The 16,899-nt window shown below is 58.9% G+C and overlaps 5 protein-coding genes across 5 annotated transcripts; all 5 read left to right on the top strand.

The window, feature by feature from the left end:
* Window positions 1-217: 217 nt before the first annotated feature.
* BO86DRAFT_442238 (putative polyketide synthase) lies at window positions 218-7,103 on the top strand (the record flags this gene model as incomplete). The annotated part of the gene is made up of 6 exons (XM_025676295.1): window positions 218-510; window positions 621-900; window positions 960-1,604; window positions 1,668-2,021; window positions 2,114-6,988; window positions 7,059-7,103. The coding sequence occupies 6 exons, from the start codon at window positions 218-220 to the stop codon at window positions 7,101-7,103; spliced, it is 6,492 nt and encodes a 2,163-aa protein (XP_025522805.1).
* A 1,172-nt stretch (window positions 7,104-8,275) lies between these two features.
* On the top strand, window positions 8,276-9,970 carry BO86DRAFT_404233 (uncharacterized protein; the record flags this gene model as incomplete). Its single annotated transcript, XM_025673995.1, has 1 exon — window positions 8,276-9,970. One exon carries the CDS (start codon window positions 8,276-8,278, stop codon window positions 9,968-9,970), a length of 1,695 nt encoding a protein of 564 aa, XP_025522804.1.
* Window positions 9,971-11,332: 1,362 nt separating this feature from the next.
* On the top strand, window positions 11,333-11,864 carry BO86DRAFT_236597 (uncharacterized protein). Its single transcript, XM_025667054.1, has one exon. It carries the CDS (start codon window positions 11,516-11,518, stop codon window positions 11,792-11,794), a length of 279 nt encoding a protein of 92 aa, XP_025522803.1. The 5' UTR covers window positions 11,333-11,515; the 3' UTR covers window positions 11,795-11,864.
* Window positions 11,865-12,570: 706 nt separating this feature from the next.
* Window positions 12,571-14,720, top strand: BO86DRAFT_393097 (uncharacterized protein). Its single transcript, XM_025672949.1, has one exon. It carries the CDS (start codon window positions 13,010-13,012, stop codon window positions 14,606-14,608), a length of 1,599 nt encoding a protein of 532 aa, XP_025522802.1. The 5' UTR covers window positions 12,571-13,009; the 3' UTR covers window positions 14,609-14,720.
* Window positions 14,721-15,601: 881 nt separating this feature from the next.
* BO86DRAFT_393095 (SDR family NAD(P)-dependent oxidoreductase) lies at window positions 15,602-16,832 on the top strand. The gene has a single exon (XM_025672948.1). The coding sequence runs from the start codon at window positions 15,777-15,779 to the stop codon at window positions 16,659-16,661; it is 885 nt and encodes a 294-aa protein (XP_025522801.1). The 5' UTR covers window positions 15,602-15,776; the 3' UTR covers window positions 16,662-16,832.
* The last annotated feature ends 67 nt before the right edge of the window (window positions 16,833-16,899 follow it).

Raw genomic sequence — 16,899 nt, 5'->3', positions numbered from 1 at the left:
GGGGGCGATTTGTGATGTGATCGCGGACTCGAGGCTGGACAGCCTTGCTGTATGCTGTCCGGTCGAAGGCGTGCCCTAAGTAGACAAAAGGGGGAACTGATCCCAGTACTTAGAGAGAGCTGCATTGTTTGAAGTTGCTTCTTGCTGATGCCATTCTAAGCTTGTGTATTTGTGTCAATCTCTAGTCTTTCTTTTTTCGATACCTGTGTGTGCAGCCATGGAGCCACGCAGCAGAGACATCCTGGTCGTCGGCGACCAGAGTGTAGATCCCACCCCCTTTCTCGTGCATGCATTAGTCAAGAAGCCCACGCCGCTGCTGCAGGCCTTCCTGCGCGATGTCCAGCCCGTCCTGCGCCGGGAGCTTGAGGGCTTGCCACATGCCACGCGCAGCCTGATCCCTGCCTTTGCATCGCTGCATGAACTCGTGGAACAGTATCAGCGCCAGGGGGTACATCTTGCCTCGTTGGATAGTGCCTTGACTTGTTTGGCTCAGTTTACTCATTTCATCGGGTGAGTCTTTGGCTGTCCTGTTTCTATCGAATCTCCTTTGTTGTCTTGTCATTTGTGTCTTGTTGCTTGCGACCTGTCTGTCTATGGAGCATCTGGCTGACTCACAGCAGGTTCTGCGAAGAGAACCCCCGTGCATATCTCCAGCCCGGGACCTTGATCATTGGCACCTGCACTGGTCTGCTGGCTGCGTCGGTCATTGCCTCGGCGGACTCGCTGGTTGCATTGGTTCCGCTGGCCGTCGAGACGGTGCGAGTAGCATTCCGGTTGGGTGCAACAGCAGCGAGGAAGGCAGAGTCCCTGGAAGCGAGTCAGACGCCGTGGACCAGTCTAGTCACGGGGATTGACTCGACGACGGTGTCAGCAGCGGTAGAGGAGTTCTACCAGACACAGGTGAGTGCATTTCCTTTCTCCCCAAAAGTGTCGGGCAACGAAGCCTTAACCGACATCAGGGACTTCGATCGTCGCATCGTGTCTACGTGAGCAGCGTAGCCACCAACAGCGTCGCAGTCAGCGGCCCTCCATCCCTCCGCACTCGCTTATTCGAGGTCTCTTCTGCCCTCCGTGGGACACATCACCGCACGCTCCCCATCCATGCTCCCTATCATGCTCCCCATCTCTTTACAGATGAGTCCGACATTCTCGATACAGCCTCCTTAGACATCCTCAACCGTTATCACCAGATTCACACCGTCTGCGGCTTCGACACCTCCAGCACGCGCTCAACTTCCGCCCTGTTCATCGAGTGCATCCATCGCATCCTACAAGAATGCATGGACTGGAACAAGCTGGTGGCCACCAGTCTGAACTTCCTGGCCCCGCTGAATGCTCCCTCCTATCGCATTCTCTCACTGGGACCCACACCACTAGGCAATGCACTGGCCTCGGCGCTGAAGCACGAACAGCCCGCCGGTCTCAAACTGACATTAGAAGATCACGCCTCATGGCTGGCAGCCAACTCGGTACCGGCATACCTCAGCAGCAGCCCTGCCGGATGCAACATCGCCATCATCGGGATGGCGGGGCGGTTCCCTGATGCTGCGGATCATGAAGCCTTCTGGGAGCTATTGGCGCAGGGGCTAGATGTGCATCGCAAGGTGAGTTGCACCACACCACTGCGCCACATCCCTTCACTTCTGCACGTCTGCTGACAAACCAAGGTACCCCCGGACCGGTTCGACGTCGACGCGCACACCGATCCCAGTGGTAACGGCAAGAACAAATCCCACACGCCGTACGGCTGCTTCATCGAGGAGCCGGGCAAGTTCGACCCGCGCTTCTTCAACATGTCACCGCGTGAGGCCAAACAGACCGACCCGATGCAGCGACTAGCCATCACCACCGCCTACGAAGCCATGGAGTCCGCGGGGTTCGTGCTCAACCGCACCCCGACCACCCACGCCCAACGCGTGGGCACCTTCTACGGCCAGACCAGCGACGACTGGCGCGAGATCAACGCCGCCGAGAACATCGACACCTACTTCATCACCGGTGGTGTGCGCGCGTTCGGCCCGGTAGGTGCTTGCCCTGCACAGCCTACCTAACCTTCTCCCTCCCCTTGCCCGACAACTTATAGCCAGACATAGCTGACTTACTATTTGCGTAGGGCCGCATGAACTACCACTTCGGCTTCAGCGGGCCCAGCTTCAGTCTCGACACGGCCTGCTCGAGCAGTTTCGCCGCGATCCAGCTGGCGTGCACCTCGCTGCGGGCCGGGGACTGCGACACGGTGTTCGCGGGGGGCATGAACGTGCTGACGAACCCGGACATCTTCGCGGGGCTGTCGAAGGGCCAGTTCCTGTCGAAGACGGGGTCGTGCAAGACGTACGATAACGATGCGGACGGCTACTGCCGCGGCGACGGGGTGGTGACCGTGATCCTGAAGCGGGTCGAGGACGCGGTGCGCGAGAACGACCCCATCCTGGGGATTATCCGCGGCACCGCGACGAACCACAGCGCCGAGGCCGTCTCGATCACGCACCCGCACGCCGGCGCCCAGACCTACCTGTTCCAGAAGATCATGAGCGACGTCGGCGTCGACCCGCGCGAGGTGGACTACGTCGAGATGCACGGCACCGGCACCCAGGCCGGCGACGGCATCGAGATCCAGTCCGTCACCAACGTGTTCGCGCCCCCGGGACCCCAGCAGCGCGGCCCCCGCCACCAGCCCTTGTATATCGGCTCCGCCAAGGCCAACATCGGCCACGGCGAGGCCGTCTCGGGGGTCTCGGCTCTCGTCAAGGTCCTGCTCATGTTCCAGAAGAGCCTCATCCCGCCCCACTGCGGCATCAAGGGCGTCATCAACCAGGGCTTCCCGGCGGATCTGCAGGCCCGCGGCGTCCAGATCGCGTCGCGGCTCACCCCCTTCCCCAGGTCCACCAACAGAGGTAGACGGCGCTTGGTCTTCGTGAACAACTTCAGCGCCGCTGGCGGCAACTCGGCGATGCTGGTCGAAGACGCCCCGGAGCGGCCGCGGGTCGCGGTGGACACGCGCGCGGCAGTTTCAACCGCAGTCGTCGCTGTGTCCGCAAAGTCGCTGGCCTCCTTCGGTAACAACGCTCGCAGCCTACTGGCGTGGCTCGAGCAGAACCTGGACGTGCAGCTGGCCGACCTGGCGTACACGACTACCGCGCGACGTAACCATTACACCTACCGCGTAGCCTTTCCCGTTGACAGCGTGGCCCAGCTGCGGCAGAAGCTGCAGACCTACGTGAACAGGAACCCTGCTCCGCGCGCCCTTTCGCTCAGTCGCCCCCCGGCGGTGGCGTTCGTGTTCACCGGCCAAGGGGCGCAGTATGCGGGCATGGGGCAAGTCCTGTTTGCGGGATGCATCCCGTTCCGGAGACGGCTGCAACAGCTGGAAGAGCTGGCCACGGCGCAGGGCTTTCCCTCGTTTGTGGGCATCATCGACGGGAGCCAGGCAGACCTCGCTGCGCAGTCTCCCGTGGTCACGCAGCTGGCGTCGACGGCGCTGCAGATGGCGCTGGCGGATCTCTGGAAGTCGTGGGGGGTCGTCCCCGCGGCGGTGCTTGGCCACTCGCTCGGCGAGTATGCCGCCCTGTACGTGGCGGGCGTGCTGTCGGCGATGGACGTGCTGTTCCTGGTGGGCCGGCGCGCGCAGCTGCTCGAGTCGGCGTGTGAGGCGCACAGCCACGGCATGCTCGCGGTGCAGGGCGCCCTGCCGGCCGCGGAGCTACTGCGTCTCGTCGACGATGCCGCCATTGGCGTGGCGTGCCGCAACTCCAAGACGGAGACGGTCATCGCTGGCCCCGTCGAGGCGATCGCCCGCGCGAAGGAGACGTTGGCCGCCGCTCGTCCCGACCTGCGTTGCATCTTACTCAAGGTCCCCTTTGCCTTCCACTCGGCGCAGGTCAATCCCATCCTCGACTCGCTCGCCCAAGCGGCCGAGTCCATCGTCTTCCATCCGCCCCGCATCCCCATCCTATCCCCCGTGTCCGCGAGTGTGATCGACCACGCGGGCATTGTGGGCCCGACATATCTCACCCGCCACGCGCGCGAGCCCGTCAACTTCGTCGGCGTGCTGGACGCCGCCGTGACGCAGGGGGTGATCTCGCCGCAGACGGTGTGGTTGGAACTGGGCCCGCACCCCATCTGCTCGAGCATGGTGCAGAGCGCGCTGGGCTCAGAGAGCGTAGTGTGCGCGGCGCTGCAGCGCAAGGAGAGCGGATGGAAGCCGACGGCGACGGCGCTGTCGACGCTCTACCAAGCCGGGGTGCCGGTGGACTGGACCGAGGTGCACGCGGGGCTGGAGCAGACCAAGGGCGTGCAGGTGCTGCGCTTGCCCACGTACAGCTTCGACGAGAAGACGTACTGGCTGGACTACACCAACAACTGGACCCTGACCAAGGGCGAACGCTTGCCTGCATCGCCCAGCCCTTCCGCGGAGCCGGAGCCGCAAAAGTTCTCGACCACCTCCATCCAGCGCATTGTCTCGGAGACGGTCCGTCCCGACGGTGGGGTGGAGGTCGTGGCCGAGGCCGACCTCCACGAGCCCAAGCTCAAGGCGGTCATCTCCGGCCATCGCGTGGGCGGCGCGCCGCTGTGTCCGTCGTCGTTGAACGCGGATATGGCGTTCACGATTGCCAAGTACGCGTTCGAGCTGGGCAAGGGCAGTGACGGCGGGGTGGAGATGGAGCCGCACATGAACATCTGCAGGATGGAGTCGTCGGCGCCGCTGATCCTGGACCTGCAACGCAGCTCGCAGACGCTGACGATCCGGGGCGTCTTCGACCCCGTGCACCGCCGGTGCGCAATCTCGTTCCACACAGACACGCTGCAGCACGCGCAATGTGAGGTGCGGTTCGAGGATGCGGCACAGTGGGCGGCCGAGTTCCACCGGCACGCGTTCCTCGTGCACTCGCGCATCGACTCCCTGCAGCAGCGCGACCGGCCGGGTGTGCACTCGCTCTACCGCGGCATGGCGTACAAGCTGTTTACCGCGCTGGTCGACTACAGCCCCACCTTCCAGGGGATGGAGCAGGTGGCGCTGGACAGCGCGAACCTGGAGGCGACGGCACGCGTGCGGCTGCAGACCACGCCGCAGGACGGGGAGTTCCTCGTGAGTCCGTACCACACCGACAGCGTGGCGCATATCTCGGGCTTCGTGATGAACGCCACCGATGCCATTGACTCGACGGCGCAGATCTACATCTCCCATGGCTGGGAGAGTATGCGTTTCGTGCGGGGGCTCGAGGTCGGTCGTGAGTACCGTTCGTATGTCAAGATGTCGCCTGTCAGCGAGGGCAGTAAGATGGTATCAGGGGATGTGTATGTCCTGGAGGGACAGGAAATCATCGGGGTGGTTGGCGGATTAAGATTCCAGTGCGTGCCGCGCAAGCTGATGCTCACGCTGCTAGGCATCAAGGGCAGTCCGTCTGGTGGTGGTGCGCCTCAGCTGGGTACTGCGAAGGTGAATGCTGCTGCTCCTGCATCTTCGATTGGGGGCAAAGAATCCAGCGCTCTAAGCCAACGCCGCGCCAGCCCGCCCAAGCCAGCACCCCAGCTGCCTACCCTGCCACCCCCGTCTGCATCGATCCTCGCCCGCGCCCTGGACATCATCGCCGCCGAGGTGGGCTGCGCCGTGTCCGAGCTGGGCGACAATATCCCCTTTGCGGATCTGGGGGTCGACTCGCTCATGTCGCTGTCCATTACCGCGCGGTTCCGCGAGGAGCTGGAGATTAACCTGGGGAGCTCGATCTTCCAGGAGCTGAGCACGGTGGGAGAGCTGAAAGCGCACCTGGCCGACTCCACCACCGCACCGTTGACCGACCTCTCCTCCGATAAGGAGTCGTCCACGGAAGGGGAGCTGACCAAAGTGCACACGCCGGAGGAATCCGACGACGAAGCGGGGGTGCTCGTGCTGAGCGACAGCGAAGACGACGACACTCCCAGTAGAACGGGGATGATCATCCGGGCGACGATCGCCGAGGAGCTCGGGGTCGAGCTCAGCGAGGTCGGGGACACGGTCGATCTATCGCAGATGGGGCTGGACTCGCTGATGAGCCTGGCGATCCTGGGGTCGCTGCGCGAGAAGACGGGGCTGACCTTCTCTCCGGACTTTTTAATCGAGAACCCGACGGTCGAGGGGATGCTCAGCGCATTAGGGCTGTCGCCATCTGCAGTGCCCAAACCAGCACCCGCACCCGCACCCGCACCAGCACCAACCAGCCTCAATCCAACAACCCCGAAACCTCTTTCCCTCCCCCCCGCCCCAATAATACTGCTCTCCGGCAACCCGAAGACTGCGACGCGCAAGCTCTTCCTCCTGCCCGACGGCTCCGGCGCCGCCTTCTCGTACGCGACGATCCCGGCCCTTGACGCCAACACGGCCGTCTACGCGATGAACAGCCCCTTCATGCGGGACCCGCACAATTTCACCGTCAGTGTCCCCGAAGTGACGCGCCAGTACCTCCAAGCCATCAAATCCCGGCAACCCTCCGGTCCCTACCTGCTAGGAGGGTGGTCCGCCGGCGGCGTAATGGCGTACGAGCTGACGCGCCAGCTGATCGCGCGCGGTGACGTCGTCGAGAAGCTCGTCCTCATCGACAGCCCGTACCCCGTCGGCCTCGAGGCCCTGCCCCCCGTGTTCCACGAGTTCTGCAACCGTATCGGCTTGCTGGGCGATGGGCAGACGAAAACGCCCGAGTGGCTGCTCCCGCATTTCCGCGCGACGGTCACCCAGCTCACGGCTTATTCAGAGGAGTTGGCGGCACAAATGCCGGTGGATGTGAAGGGGATGCCGGCGACGACGGTCATCTGGGCGAGAGATGGGGTGGTCAAGAATCCTGGGGATCCGGAGCCCAAGTGGGAGAAGGGGGTGCGTATGCCGAATAGTATGGCGTGGCTGTGTGGGAATCGGCTCGATTTGGGGGAGAATGGGTGGGAGGCGTTGGTGGGGAGGGGGAAGGTACGATGTGTGAGTATGGACGGGAATCATTTTACGATGATGAGAGAGCCATTGGTGAGTGTTCCTCTCGTTCTCGTGTTGATTGACTCTGGGTGAGAAGCAATTACTGACTTGTTTGTGATAGGCTGCTGAGGTTGGGAGGTTGGTCAAGGAAGCGTTGGATGTTTAGAGGATGGATTTGTGTTGGTTAGTGCGATGGGAGGATTAGTCTGCGTTCATGTGTTTTTTCCTTGTGGCCAATTGTTTTGTTCTGGATATAGTGGTTTTGCTAGAATTGTATGTGTTAGTTTCGTGCGATAGATTATTTAGCTGCTCCTCAACAGCAGTAATACTTACCTTACGTTGCTAGGAAATCACTTCCTATATGTCTGATGATATCAATATCCGAAGGGCCGACGCAGTAAATCATATCCACAAGACCTATCAAGAAAGCTTCTTTCTCGCTCATGGCTTGTATACTGTACCAGTTGACGAGTTGGTCATCGACAATTGGGTTGGTATACAGGGGCAGCCGATCGATGGCCTTCTGAGAATGAGAAGTAGTCTGTCAGAGAGCACGGGGATTAGCTTTCACTATCTGAACAACGCGCAGTGATTATTACAGAGAACCTTGTATCTCTTACTGTTTCTTGTCTGTCTAGCTGCTGATTTTCGCACGGGGTCGATAGCCCGGGTCCAGCCTGTGCACAAGGACAGTCAAAAGAGATACGATAATCAATGAAAGAAGTAGCGATAGTTGATGAGAAGCCTCTCTCATTGCCGAGAGTCTTGAGCTCTTTCATGCAAGTGGGTGCAAGTTAGATGGGGAAGGCGTCGTCTTTGGTATTTGCCCAGTTCACCTCACTCTGTGCGGATCACGTGCATGCAGGAGTGCGCGTTTGTTAAGGTATCAGCCGAATATTTCAAAGAAAGCTGCGCAACGAGAAAAGCAGAGCCGGATAATGGTAGAGAGATGTACTATTAGGTCCCAGAGGTGTATGTGAAGGATGATTGCTGCAGACGTTGCAGGGGATATTGTATGCAGGGTTTATAGTGCCAGTAGAAGCCGCCTTGATAACAACACAACTCAACTGTTTCCAAGTGAATGCGAATGAGGGTCGCTAGGCAAGGAGAATCACACACAAAGATGCCTAACAATGTATTATAAAATCATCTCGCACAAATAACACAGTCTAATATCTGCCACCCTGAAGTATTCTCCTCCCATCTTCCAAAAACAATCACCGCATACGCAGTCCATCGATATCGCGTTAACCTGGTTACCTCAGTAAGCTATCTCTAACACCGCAGACTGTTTCTGTTTATTATCTGACGGTGTCAATCTCTAGCTCACGCGTCATCATGGGGTTCCCAGTTGACACCCAGGCGCCGCACGAGCCGGCGTTACCTAAAGACGAAGATATCGCCAAGTTCAACCTGACCGAGGTATACGCAGCCCTGTCAAAGATCGAGAACACAGACCAATACATCGTGGCGTGGGAAGCCGCAGCCGGAAAAGGCCCAGCGGCGAATATCCGACACCGCGAAGGCCGCCGACTGCGGTACAAGCTGGACGACAAACGCAAGGTGCTGCGCGCGGCAGCCAACGAGCTGTCGAGGGACAAGATCCGCCGCCTTGCCCTCCTTGAGATGCCCGCTGAGGTCCTCCTAAAGGCCTTCGAGTACTTCCGCCATCCCGGCGTGGAACCCGGCCTGGTCGGGTGGTCTTGGTCGGAGCTCAACGAGAACGAGCACTCGTACCAGCGCGAGCGGAAGAACCTCTTCGACGCGCGGCTGGTCTGCCGGGCCTTCGAAGCGTGTGTCTCACCCTTCCTGTTCTCGTTCGTCGCGGTGAGCCTGTCGCAGGCATCCCTCGCCCGGTTCGTCGCTCTCTCCCGCTGTCCCGGCCTGGCGCGCGCGGTCCGTGGCGTCTTGATCCGACTGCCCTACCGACCCCCCGAGCTCGCCGCCGACTTCATCCGATTCTATGAGCATCGCTCGAGGCTCGAACCGGCGGACTACGCAGGCCTGACGGTGTCCGAGCATCACGCCGCGTTCCACCGGGCCCACGCGGGGTATTGTCGCGCCCACAAGGAACAGCACCAGCTGATCGCCAGCGGAGGCTTTGTGAGAACGGTGGCCGAATCGGTGGAGAGGATGCTCAACGTCATCACGATGGGAGTGACGGACCACGAGAACAGCATCATGAACTACGCACGCTATGTAGAGTATGAGAAAGAAGGCCAGCCCGAGCCCGCGCGCCTGCACACACGTCTCCTCGATCCGCTGCCCTGGAGACACACCGAACACCCCCCCGCGCGGCTCCTCTTCGAGCTTCCCGTCGCCCTCAAAGCCAGGGGCTGTGCGTTGCGGCACATCTACATTGGCGCCCTGCGACTCGTGGACGCATTCCCGCCAGCCACGGGCCCCGATCTGGGCACGCTAGATTCGTTCTCCGCGCTCAGCGCCGCCTGCCGGGATCTCCGCAGCGTCAGCATCGGCGATCCGTTCAAGTGGTGGGCGGGCAGCCGCGGGGAGCATCCGACCTACGACCGGGCCGCAGCGACCGAGTACCTCCACGCGATGCTGTCCAGCCGGCGTCTCGAGCGCGTGCAGCTCGCCCTGCGGCCGATGCTGTGCCCGGATTCCGAGACCTTCGACCACGAGTTCGATTTCGGCCCGCTGGTCCGCCGCGTGCAGTGGCCGTGTCTCCGCGAGCTGTCGCTGATGTGTGTGGTGATGGAGGAGGACGAGTTACGGGGACTGCTCGAGCATCTAGAGAACTCCCTGCAGCAGATCAGCCTGGCCTACGTGCACCTCCGCACCGGGAGCTGGCCCGATCTCCTTGACACTTGGCGTGAGGCCATCCGCGACAATCGTTATCGCCACCCCCTCCGCGTGACTTTCAACAGCCCGTCCGAGCATGGGAGGAATTACGACTACACGTTGACCTGGAGGCAGGCTGCTAAGTATGTCGCGGGGGCGGTTGGCGTGTTTAACCCCTTTCGACCTCGTCATTCTTGGACCAAGATTGAGGATGCAGAGGAGGACGAGTAGTTTTCGATGGCTTGAGACGTGTTTCTGGATTGGGCTGGAGGGGAACAGTCTCAACCTGCACATTTGTCTGCTGTGGTCATGGCCGTTTCATACATGTCAATAACTTCTGGTCCCGGCTCCTGCCATACTTGCTGGTTCAGTCTGCAAGGCTTCGAGGCTAGTTTCATGCTTGTGGCACCAATCTCTTTTGTATCTAAAGAAGGCGTTCAAAATAGTACAGTCGTCACCAAGGTTCTCTCCAGATACCAGATAGTCTTCTCGTAAGGCAGTCTCACGGTAAGAGACCAGCTGATTCCACGCCAGTCCTGTGGACCATACCAAGAAAGCACCAACAAATACTCTCGCGGACATAAACGCGGGGGTGAGAAGCCGTAAGGCTACGTACTATTGGCGACGAGCTCGCATGTCTACCAGTGTTAGACAAAACAGTTACCGCCATTCGATTGCACCTACAGGTCAGAACAATTCCAAACACTGAGTACAGCCTTCAGTTGTGCGTAGTAAACCTAGTAGAATCCGACCAAACCGAGTTCTGTCAAGGAAAGAAGAATAAAGAACCCAGACCTCAATTTTGTCCAGTGTAATCATCACAATTAGATATTAATTCAGCCAGAAAAGAAAATGGAAGCAAAAAGAAAGAAAAGATTTCGTCAAAACAGGACTAGCATATCGCCCCGCCACCACAAACCCCAACCCCGCAACGCCTACACCCCCTTCCTCAGCCCCTAATTCTTCCCATCTCTGGATGGTATCAGCTCCAAATCTCCTATCCAGCACCGATTCACTCACCCGGTAAACTCACTTGGGAACACTGCAATACCAGTAACTAGCACCGGCATGGACGACGCGGGACTCGCACTTGGTCTTGTGGGGACAGTCGCAGATATAGGTGAGCTTGGGGGTCTTGACCTGACACAGCGCCCCCAGCCCGCCGCAGTAATGCTTCTCGTCGGCCGGAAAAGCGGTCTCCTCGTCGTCGAGGATCTGGATCTGTAGAGGGTTGGCGAGGATGCAGGTGAGGAATGTGGGCACGAGGAGGGCGGAAAGTCTCATCTTGTTTGGTATAGATGAGTTGCCAGTGCAATACAGTGTGCTGGGAAAGGAATAGTCTTCTCCAAGAAGAGCTAAAGGGCAGAGGGGGATAGATGGACAATGTCTGGAATTTATGTTCAAAGCTCATGGTTTATACTTCAAGGTTGGGTATGCGCACCAGAATACAAGATCAAGGTTACGTCCATGATGCCTCTCAGTCAGATTCGTCCAACCGTGAGGATTGCTTCTTTTGTCATACATGGGTTATCCCAGATCCTGCCCGTTGAGAACGGAGGTTAAAAACCAACTCAAAAGCCGCGGAGGGTAGATAAGCATCTTATCCGCTCTGCGATTGCCATTTTGTCTGGGCCTAATTAACGTTAGAAACCACACAGGCCCGACGATCATCAGTTCAATTGACCCGAAGATTTGGCCCATGGGAACGAGATGCGAATGCTGACCCTATACACCCTACAGAGCACCAACTGACGACGGTCATGCCGCTGACGACACATGCTGGCATGTATGACATGGCTTGGGGCACTCAATCTGCCGCGTCAAAGTTCTAGCGTGCAGATCTCCCCACCCCAAATGAAAGAGAGAGATAGAGAGAAAGCCACTCAAGATAACCAGCACAGCTTAAAGAAAGATCATGATAATCAAGCCTACCTAGGTAGTACCCACCTCCTCCAGAAAATACTTGAAGAGCGACCATCGAGCAGATTACTAGCACCATCAGCATCCGCATCATTTACTCTAGGACTTAGGGCTCAAGTATTACTGGGAAGCTGAAAAGAAGGGGGGTCCGGGGGTTCGCCCCCGGGAAGTCTTAAGGACATTGCGTGGTGGCCAAAGGATTATGGGCAGAAATTGTCATATTGCGGGCGCAGCAATGGGAGCATTGCAATATATGCCTGGGGTCCACTGTTCGTGTCAAAGGCTCATGCCGACCTTCGTGCCACCTGAACTGAGACAGATTCTGGCTTGGCTGGGAGTGTGTCTGCAGATGAGTGGCAGACTGTGACAGGCCTCCAGCGTGTGAGACACGGCATATTTCCGAAGTTCCGAGTCACATCTCAGCGATCCATGATAAGCGATATGATAACCAAAACTGCAAGTGGTCGTATAATTGGGTCGGGAAGATTGGCCCATTTGGATGCTGGCCCCACCGGGTCTGTCCGTGACTCCGTCTGGGCCTCTGAGAGTCTGTGTCCGTCCGATCGTCGCCATTCCGGCCTGCAATGGCAAATCGCGCAGAAATCTGCCGTCCGGTCGAGAATCTCTGTGGTTTGCCAGCACAGCACATTCATTTACAGAGATCATGTTGCTATGCAGGTAGTCGTGGATGCAATCATTCCCATCATTTCTCCAACCAATCGGTAAACTAGTATTCCGACCGACTGAACCGGAATTGAGCGCGGTCGTCGGCCAACCAGCAGCGAAAACCCCTGAAAATAGCCTGGAGGCACGCGACTCTAGTCGAGGCTTGGCCTATCCAGAGCTCGAGCTTATCAGACTAATGGGAGTCTGGAGCCCTCGATTTTCCAATTCAGATGGCGAGTGGGTGGAATACGAGGTTTGAGACAGTCAATTACCGCGGTGCACCATCGGGTTCTTAGGGCTGGACCTGGTTTGCTCAGATTTTGCTGCGACCCACCGCAAATCTCCAGCAACTCAGCTCGGGAAAAGCCTCAGCACAGCACTCAGCCCTATTTTAGTGCTGATTGCATCCAGAGATCAGCCCTCTGCTGGCCCCCCCATTGGCCTCTGCTATGACTGCATTCAAGGAATAAGTAGACCCCCGGCCCCATGGACCCCCTGTTCAACAGTGCAATGGATCGACACCAGCCCTGAAAGGCTTGAAGGGCAACGTCACCTTCCCTGAGCCCCCCTCTTCCTCCTAGGCAGAAACAATCCGGTCTCTCTGGAGTCCGGACAGAAGACGACGCTCCTGCGCACAAGAACACGCTGCCCGCCCATGCATTTCCGACCTGCACCCTCAACAACATGCTGGCGTGGTCCGAGCCCAAGCTGCTGCTATCGCAGAGGATGAGTCTCCTCACGACGACGCTGCTCAACCCCCGCAACTTCCGACTAGTCATCGCCGCTCTGGCAACGACCTGCATCCTCTCCGTCCTGCTCTTCTTCCCCCCAGGGTCCCAGACATCCACCACTGCCCTAGACATCGGACAAGCGTCGACGGCGTCAGCAGACCTCCAAACCAGCGCCGTCAACTCGACCTCGACCTCGACCACCGTCGTCGACCTCACGCCAGCCGAAACCGCCCTCCTCACCGACCTCACGCAGTACTTCACCGACCACCCGATCCAGAAGCCCTACAAGGAGAAATACGGCGAGCTGGGCCGCCGGCTGCGCATCGTGCGGGGCTGGCTGACGCTGTCGCAGACAAGCGGCAATCCGACCACGCGGGCCCTGTACGCCGACGCCGTCGAACAAGTGGCGCGCACGCAATTTCCCTTCCTCACACACCCCGACCACCCATCGACTGAACCAATCGCCCAGCTCCGCGCGAGCTTCGAGCCCCAAAGCGCGGGGATCGTCATCCCGACCAGCGACAAGACCGTGCGGTACGCGGCGCATCTGATCGGCGCACTCCGCTCGGTGCTGCACTCGACGCTCCCGATCCAAGTGGTCTACGCGGGCGACAGCGACCTGTCGGCCACGCACCGGGACCTCCTCGCGACGCTGGCCGGCCCCGCGGGCCCAGCCATCGAGTTCCTCGACATCCTGACGGTCTTCGACGACGCGACGCTCCAGCTCCGCACCGGCGGGTGGGCGATCAAGGCGTTCGCGGCGCTGGGCGCGCGGTTCGAGACGGTGATCCTGGCGGACGCGGACGCGGTGTTCCTGCAGCGGCCGGAGGTGCTGCTGGGGCACGAGGCCGTGCGGCAGCGCGGGGCGCTGCTGTTCCACGACCGGCTGCTGTGGCCGCACGCCTTCGAGGGCCGGCACCAGTGGTGGCACGACCAGATCCGGCGGCCGAGCGGCACGTTGAACGCCTCGCGCGTGTGGACGGAGGAGTACGCCGAGGAGGGCGATTCCGGGCTCGTCGTCCTCAACAAAGGGCGCGCGGATGTCTTGGTGGCCTTGCTGCATGTCGGCTGGCAGAACTCGTACGAGGTGCGCGAGGAGACCACGTATAAGATCACCTATGGCGATAAGGAGAGCTGGTGGTTTGGCTTGGAGTTGGCGGGCGCGGAGTATGCGTTTTCGCCGCATTATGGGGGTATTGTCGGGTGGGCGCGGGAGGAGGAGGTGGATGAGCTGGGGGGGGTGGCTGATGGTCAGAGTGGCGGGGTGTGCAGCTTTGTGATCGCCCATGTCGATGCGAAGGATCGCTTGCTGTGGTATAATGGGAGTCTGTTGAAGAATAAGGGCCAGCCGGGCATGGAGAACGAGTACCAGGTGCCGGACAAGTGGATGATCGATGCGGACTGGATCAAGGGGGCGCGAAAGCAGGACCAGAGCTGCATGGTGAATGGGGTCGTCAGGGACTTGACGGACGAGGAGAAGGGGATCTTGGAGAGGTCGATAGAGTTGGCCAAGTCGTTGGATGGGTTGGTGCAGTCGGTGCAGTCGGTATGAGATACAACAGTTGCTTGCTGGGGGAGCCATGCAGTCATCGAGCGTTCGGTCCGAACTGATGGACGATACATATACTATTCGCATTTGCTTGTACATATACATGATCTAGATGATATCCAATACATTTCCACCACTGTGATGCAACTGCTTCCAAAAGCCATCCACGCACCGGTGGCAATATAGCTACTATGGAGAGTGATGTGGAATATGAGGCAATATGCGAGTGAGGCGAGCGCGGGAAAAAAGTCGGAGGAGAATCGGGGGCGAGGGCGGGGGGGGGTTTATACTCCGGGCGGCACCGCGCGACTTCCCGATTCGGCTTTGACGAGATGCAACGCACCTGCCTAGTTCGGCTATACTGAAGAATATACGGAGTACTAGATATGAGAATGACAGGTGACAGGTACATCAAAGCAATCGAAGTCTGTTGCAGACAGAATCAAGGTCATTTCGGTCGGTACGACCCGAATTACCGGTCATTGACAGTGACCGAGAAATCGCCGACCGGGTCTAGACTTGTGAGGAGCAGGTGGACTGACGAATGGCTGCGAAGATGTTTTGCGCCTCTCTTCACCGCCTGGTGTGATTCTGCCACTGTGGCAATTTTCGAATCGCACGAAACAGTGGTTGCGTAGCCTCACGAAGCATGAGCGTGAAGAGCCCTTGGCTCATTCTTGTCCTGCATGCGATGTCAATGACAATTCACTATCGATCTCAGACAAGTCTACACTGGTTGGGTTCTCTGATGATGGAATTAGAAGTATATGCGCTGGGTACTACTCAACCACTAACTGCTAACTTATATAGCGAGCAACCACTGGTGTTATTGGTATGAGATCCCCGTCATCTCATATATAAACATAATGACTAGCTTGCTGAATTTGAAATAGTGCAGGATTGTAGCAGATGATAGTAGAACATCATGAGGTACTACGCTAAGGTACTAAGTAGAGGCAACTTTACTCATGAACTAGAACATGCCGTAACTACTGTGTGAAACCGGATGCTATGCTATGCTATGCTATGCATGTAAGCCGGCGATAAGCGCGCGTAACACCGGATGATCGCCGTCAGCAACCCCGCAATCGAGTAAACAACGGACATTATTGTTTATAACGAATACAAGCCCCCCTCAATCACTTACACACACAACACATCCACAAACACCATGACAACTGCACCCTCCGTCTTTCGCCCCGGGGCCACAGCCCTCATCACCGGCGCCGCCTCCGGGATCGGCTTCGCAGCCGCGCAACACTGTCACCAGCAGGGGATGAACCTGATCCTGGTGGACATCGACCCCGCTAAACTGACTGAGGCCGCCAACGCGCTGGACCTGCCGCAATCCACCAGCAAGATCCACACCTTCGTCCTCGACGTCGCCAACCAAGAAGCCTGGGAGCGCCTGAAGCCGACCATCCACAACCTCTACCCGGACGGCATCGACCTGCTGATGCTCAACGCCGGCCGCCTCGCCCAACCAGCCCCCGGCAAAACCCCCTGGCAGGACCCGAGCTACTTCGAAAGCACCTTTGCAACCAACACCTTCGGCTACACGAACGGGCTGGCCGCCTTCCTGGACAGTGTGACCACGTCTGCCACCGAGAAAGCCCCCCGCGCGATCATCCTCACCGGCTCCAAGCAAGGCATCACCAACCCCCCCGGCAACCCAGCGTACAACGCCTCCAAGAGCGCGGTCAAGACCATCGCCGAGCATCTCGCGTTCGACCTCCACAGAACCCATCCGCAGGTCGGCGTGCATCTGCTCGTGCCCGGCTGGGTGTATACCGGCATGATGCAGGCGCATTTCCCCACGAAGCCGGTCGGGTGCTGGACGCCGCAGGAGACGGTCGCGTTCATGGTCCGTCGGATGGCGGCGGGGAGCTTTTATATCGTCTGTCCGGATAATGAGGTCAGTGAGGAGCTGGATAAGAAGCGGATTGCCTGGGCCTGCGGCGATATCGTGCATGATCGGCCGGCGTTGACGCGGTGGCGGGACGATTGGAAGGAGCGGGCGGCGAAGGGGATTGAGGAGCTGGATGTGTCGAAGTGAGGGCGTTGATGAGGGTGTGGGAGGTGGAGGTTCGATGTATGGTATGGATAGGCTGGGTGACAGGGTTGAGCTAGCACAATGATCATTGCACGATATTACCTACTAGGTAGGTATGCACCGATACGCGAAGCAGATCGTGCACTTTTATTGGTCACAGACACCTAGTCAGCAGAATTATGCACATAAGCATTATGCATAACTCAAAACCACAATTTCTACATGTGGCGCTACAGTGGCA

Source organism: Aspergillus japonicus, assembly GCF_003184785.1.
Source record: "Aspergillus japonicus CBS 114.51 unplaced genomic scaffold BO86scaffold_86, whole genome shotgun sequence".
Classification (NCBI taxonomy): domain Eukaryota; kingdom Fungi; phylum Ascomycota; class Eurotiomycetes; order Eurotiales; family Aspergillaceae; genus Aspergillus; species Aspergillus japonicus.
The sequence above is the reverse complement of the archived record's forward strand: the minus strand, read 5'-3'. Positions and strand labels throughout refer to the sequence as shown.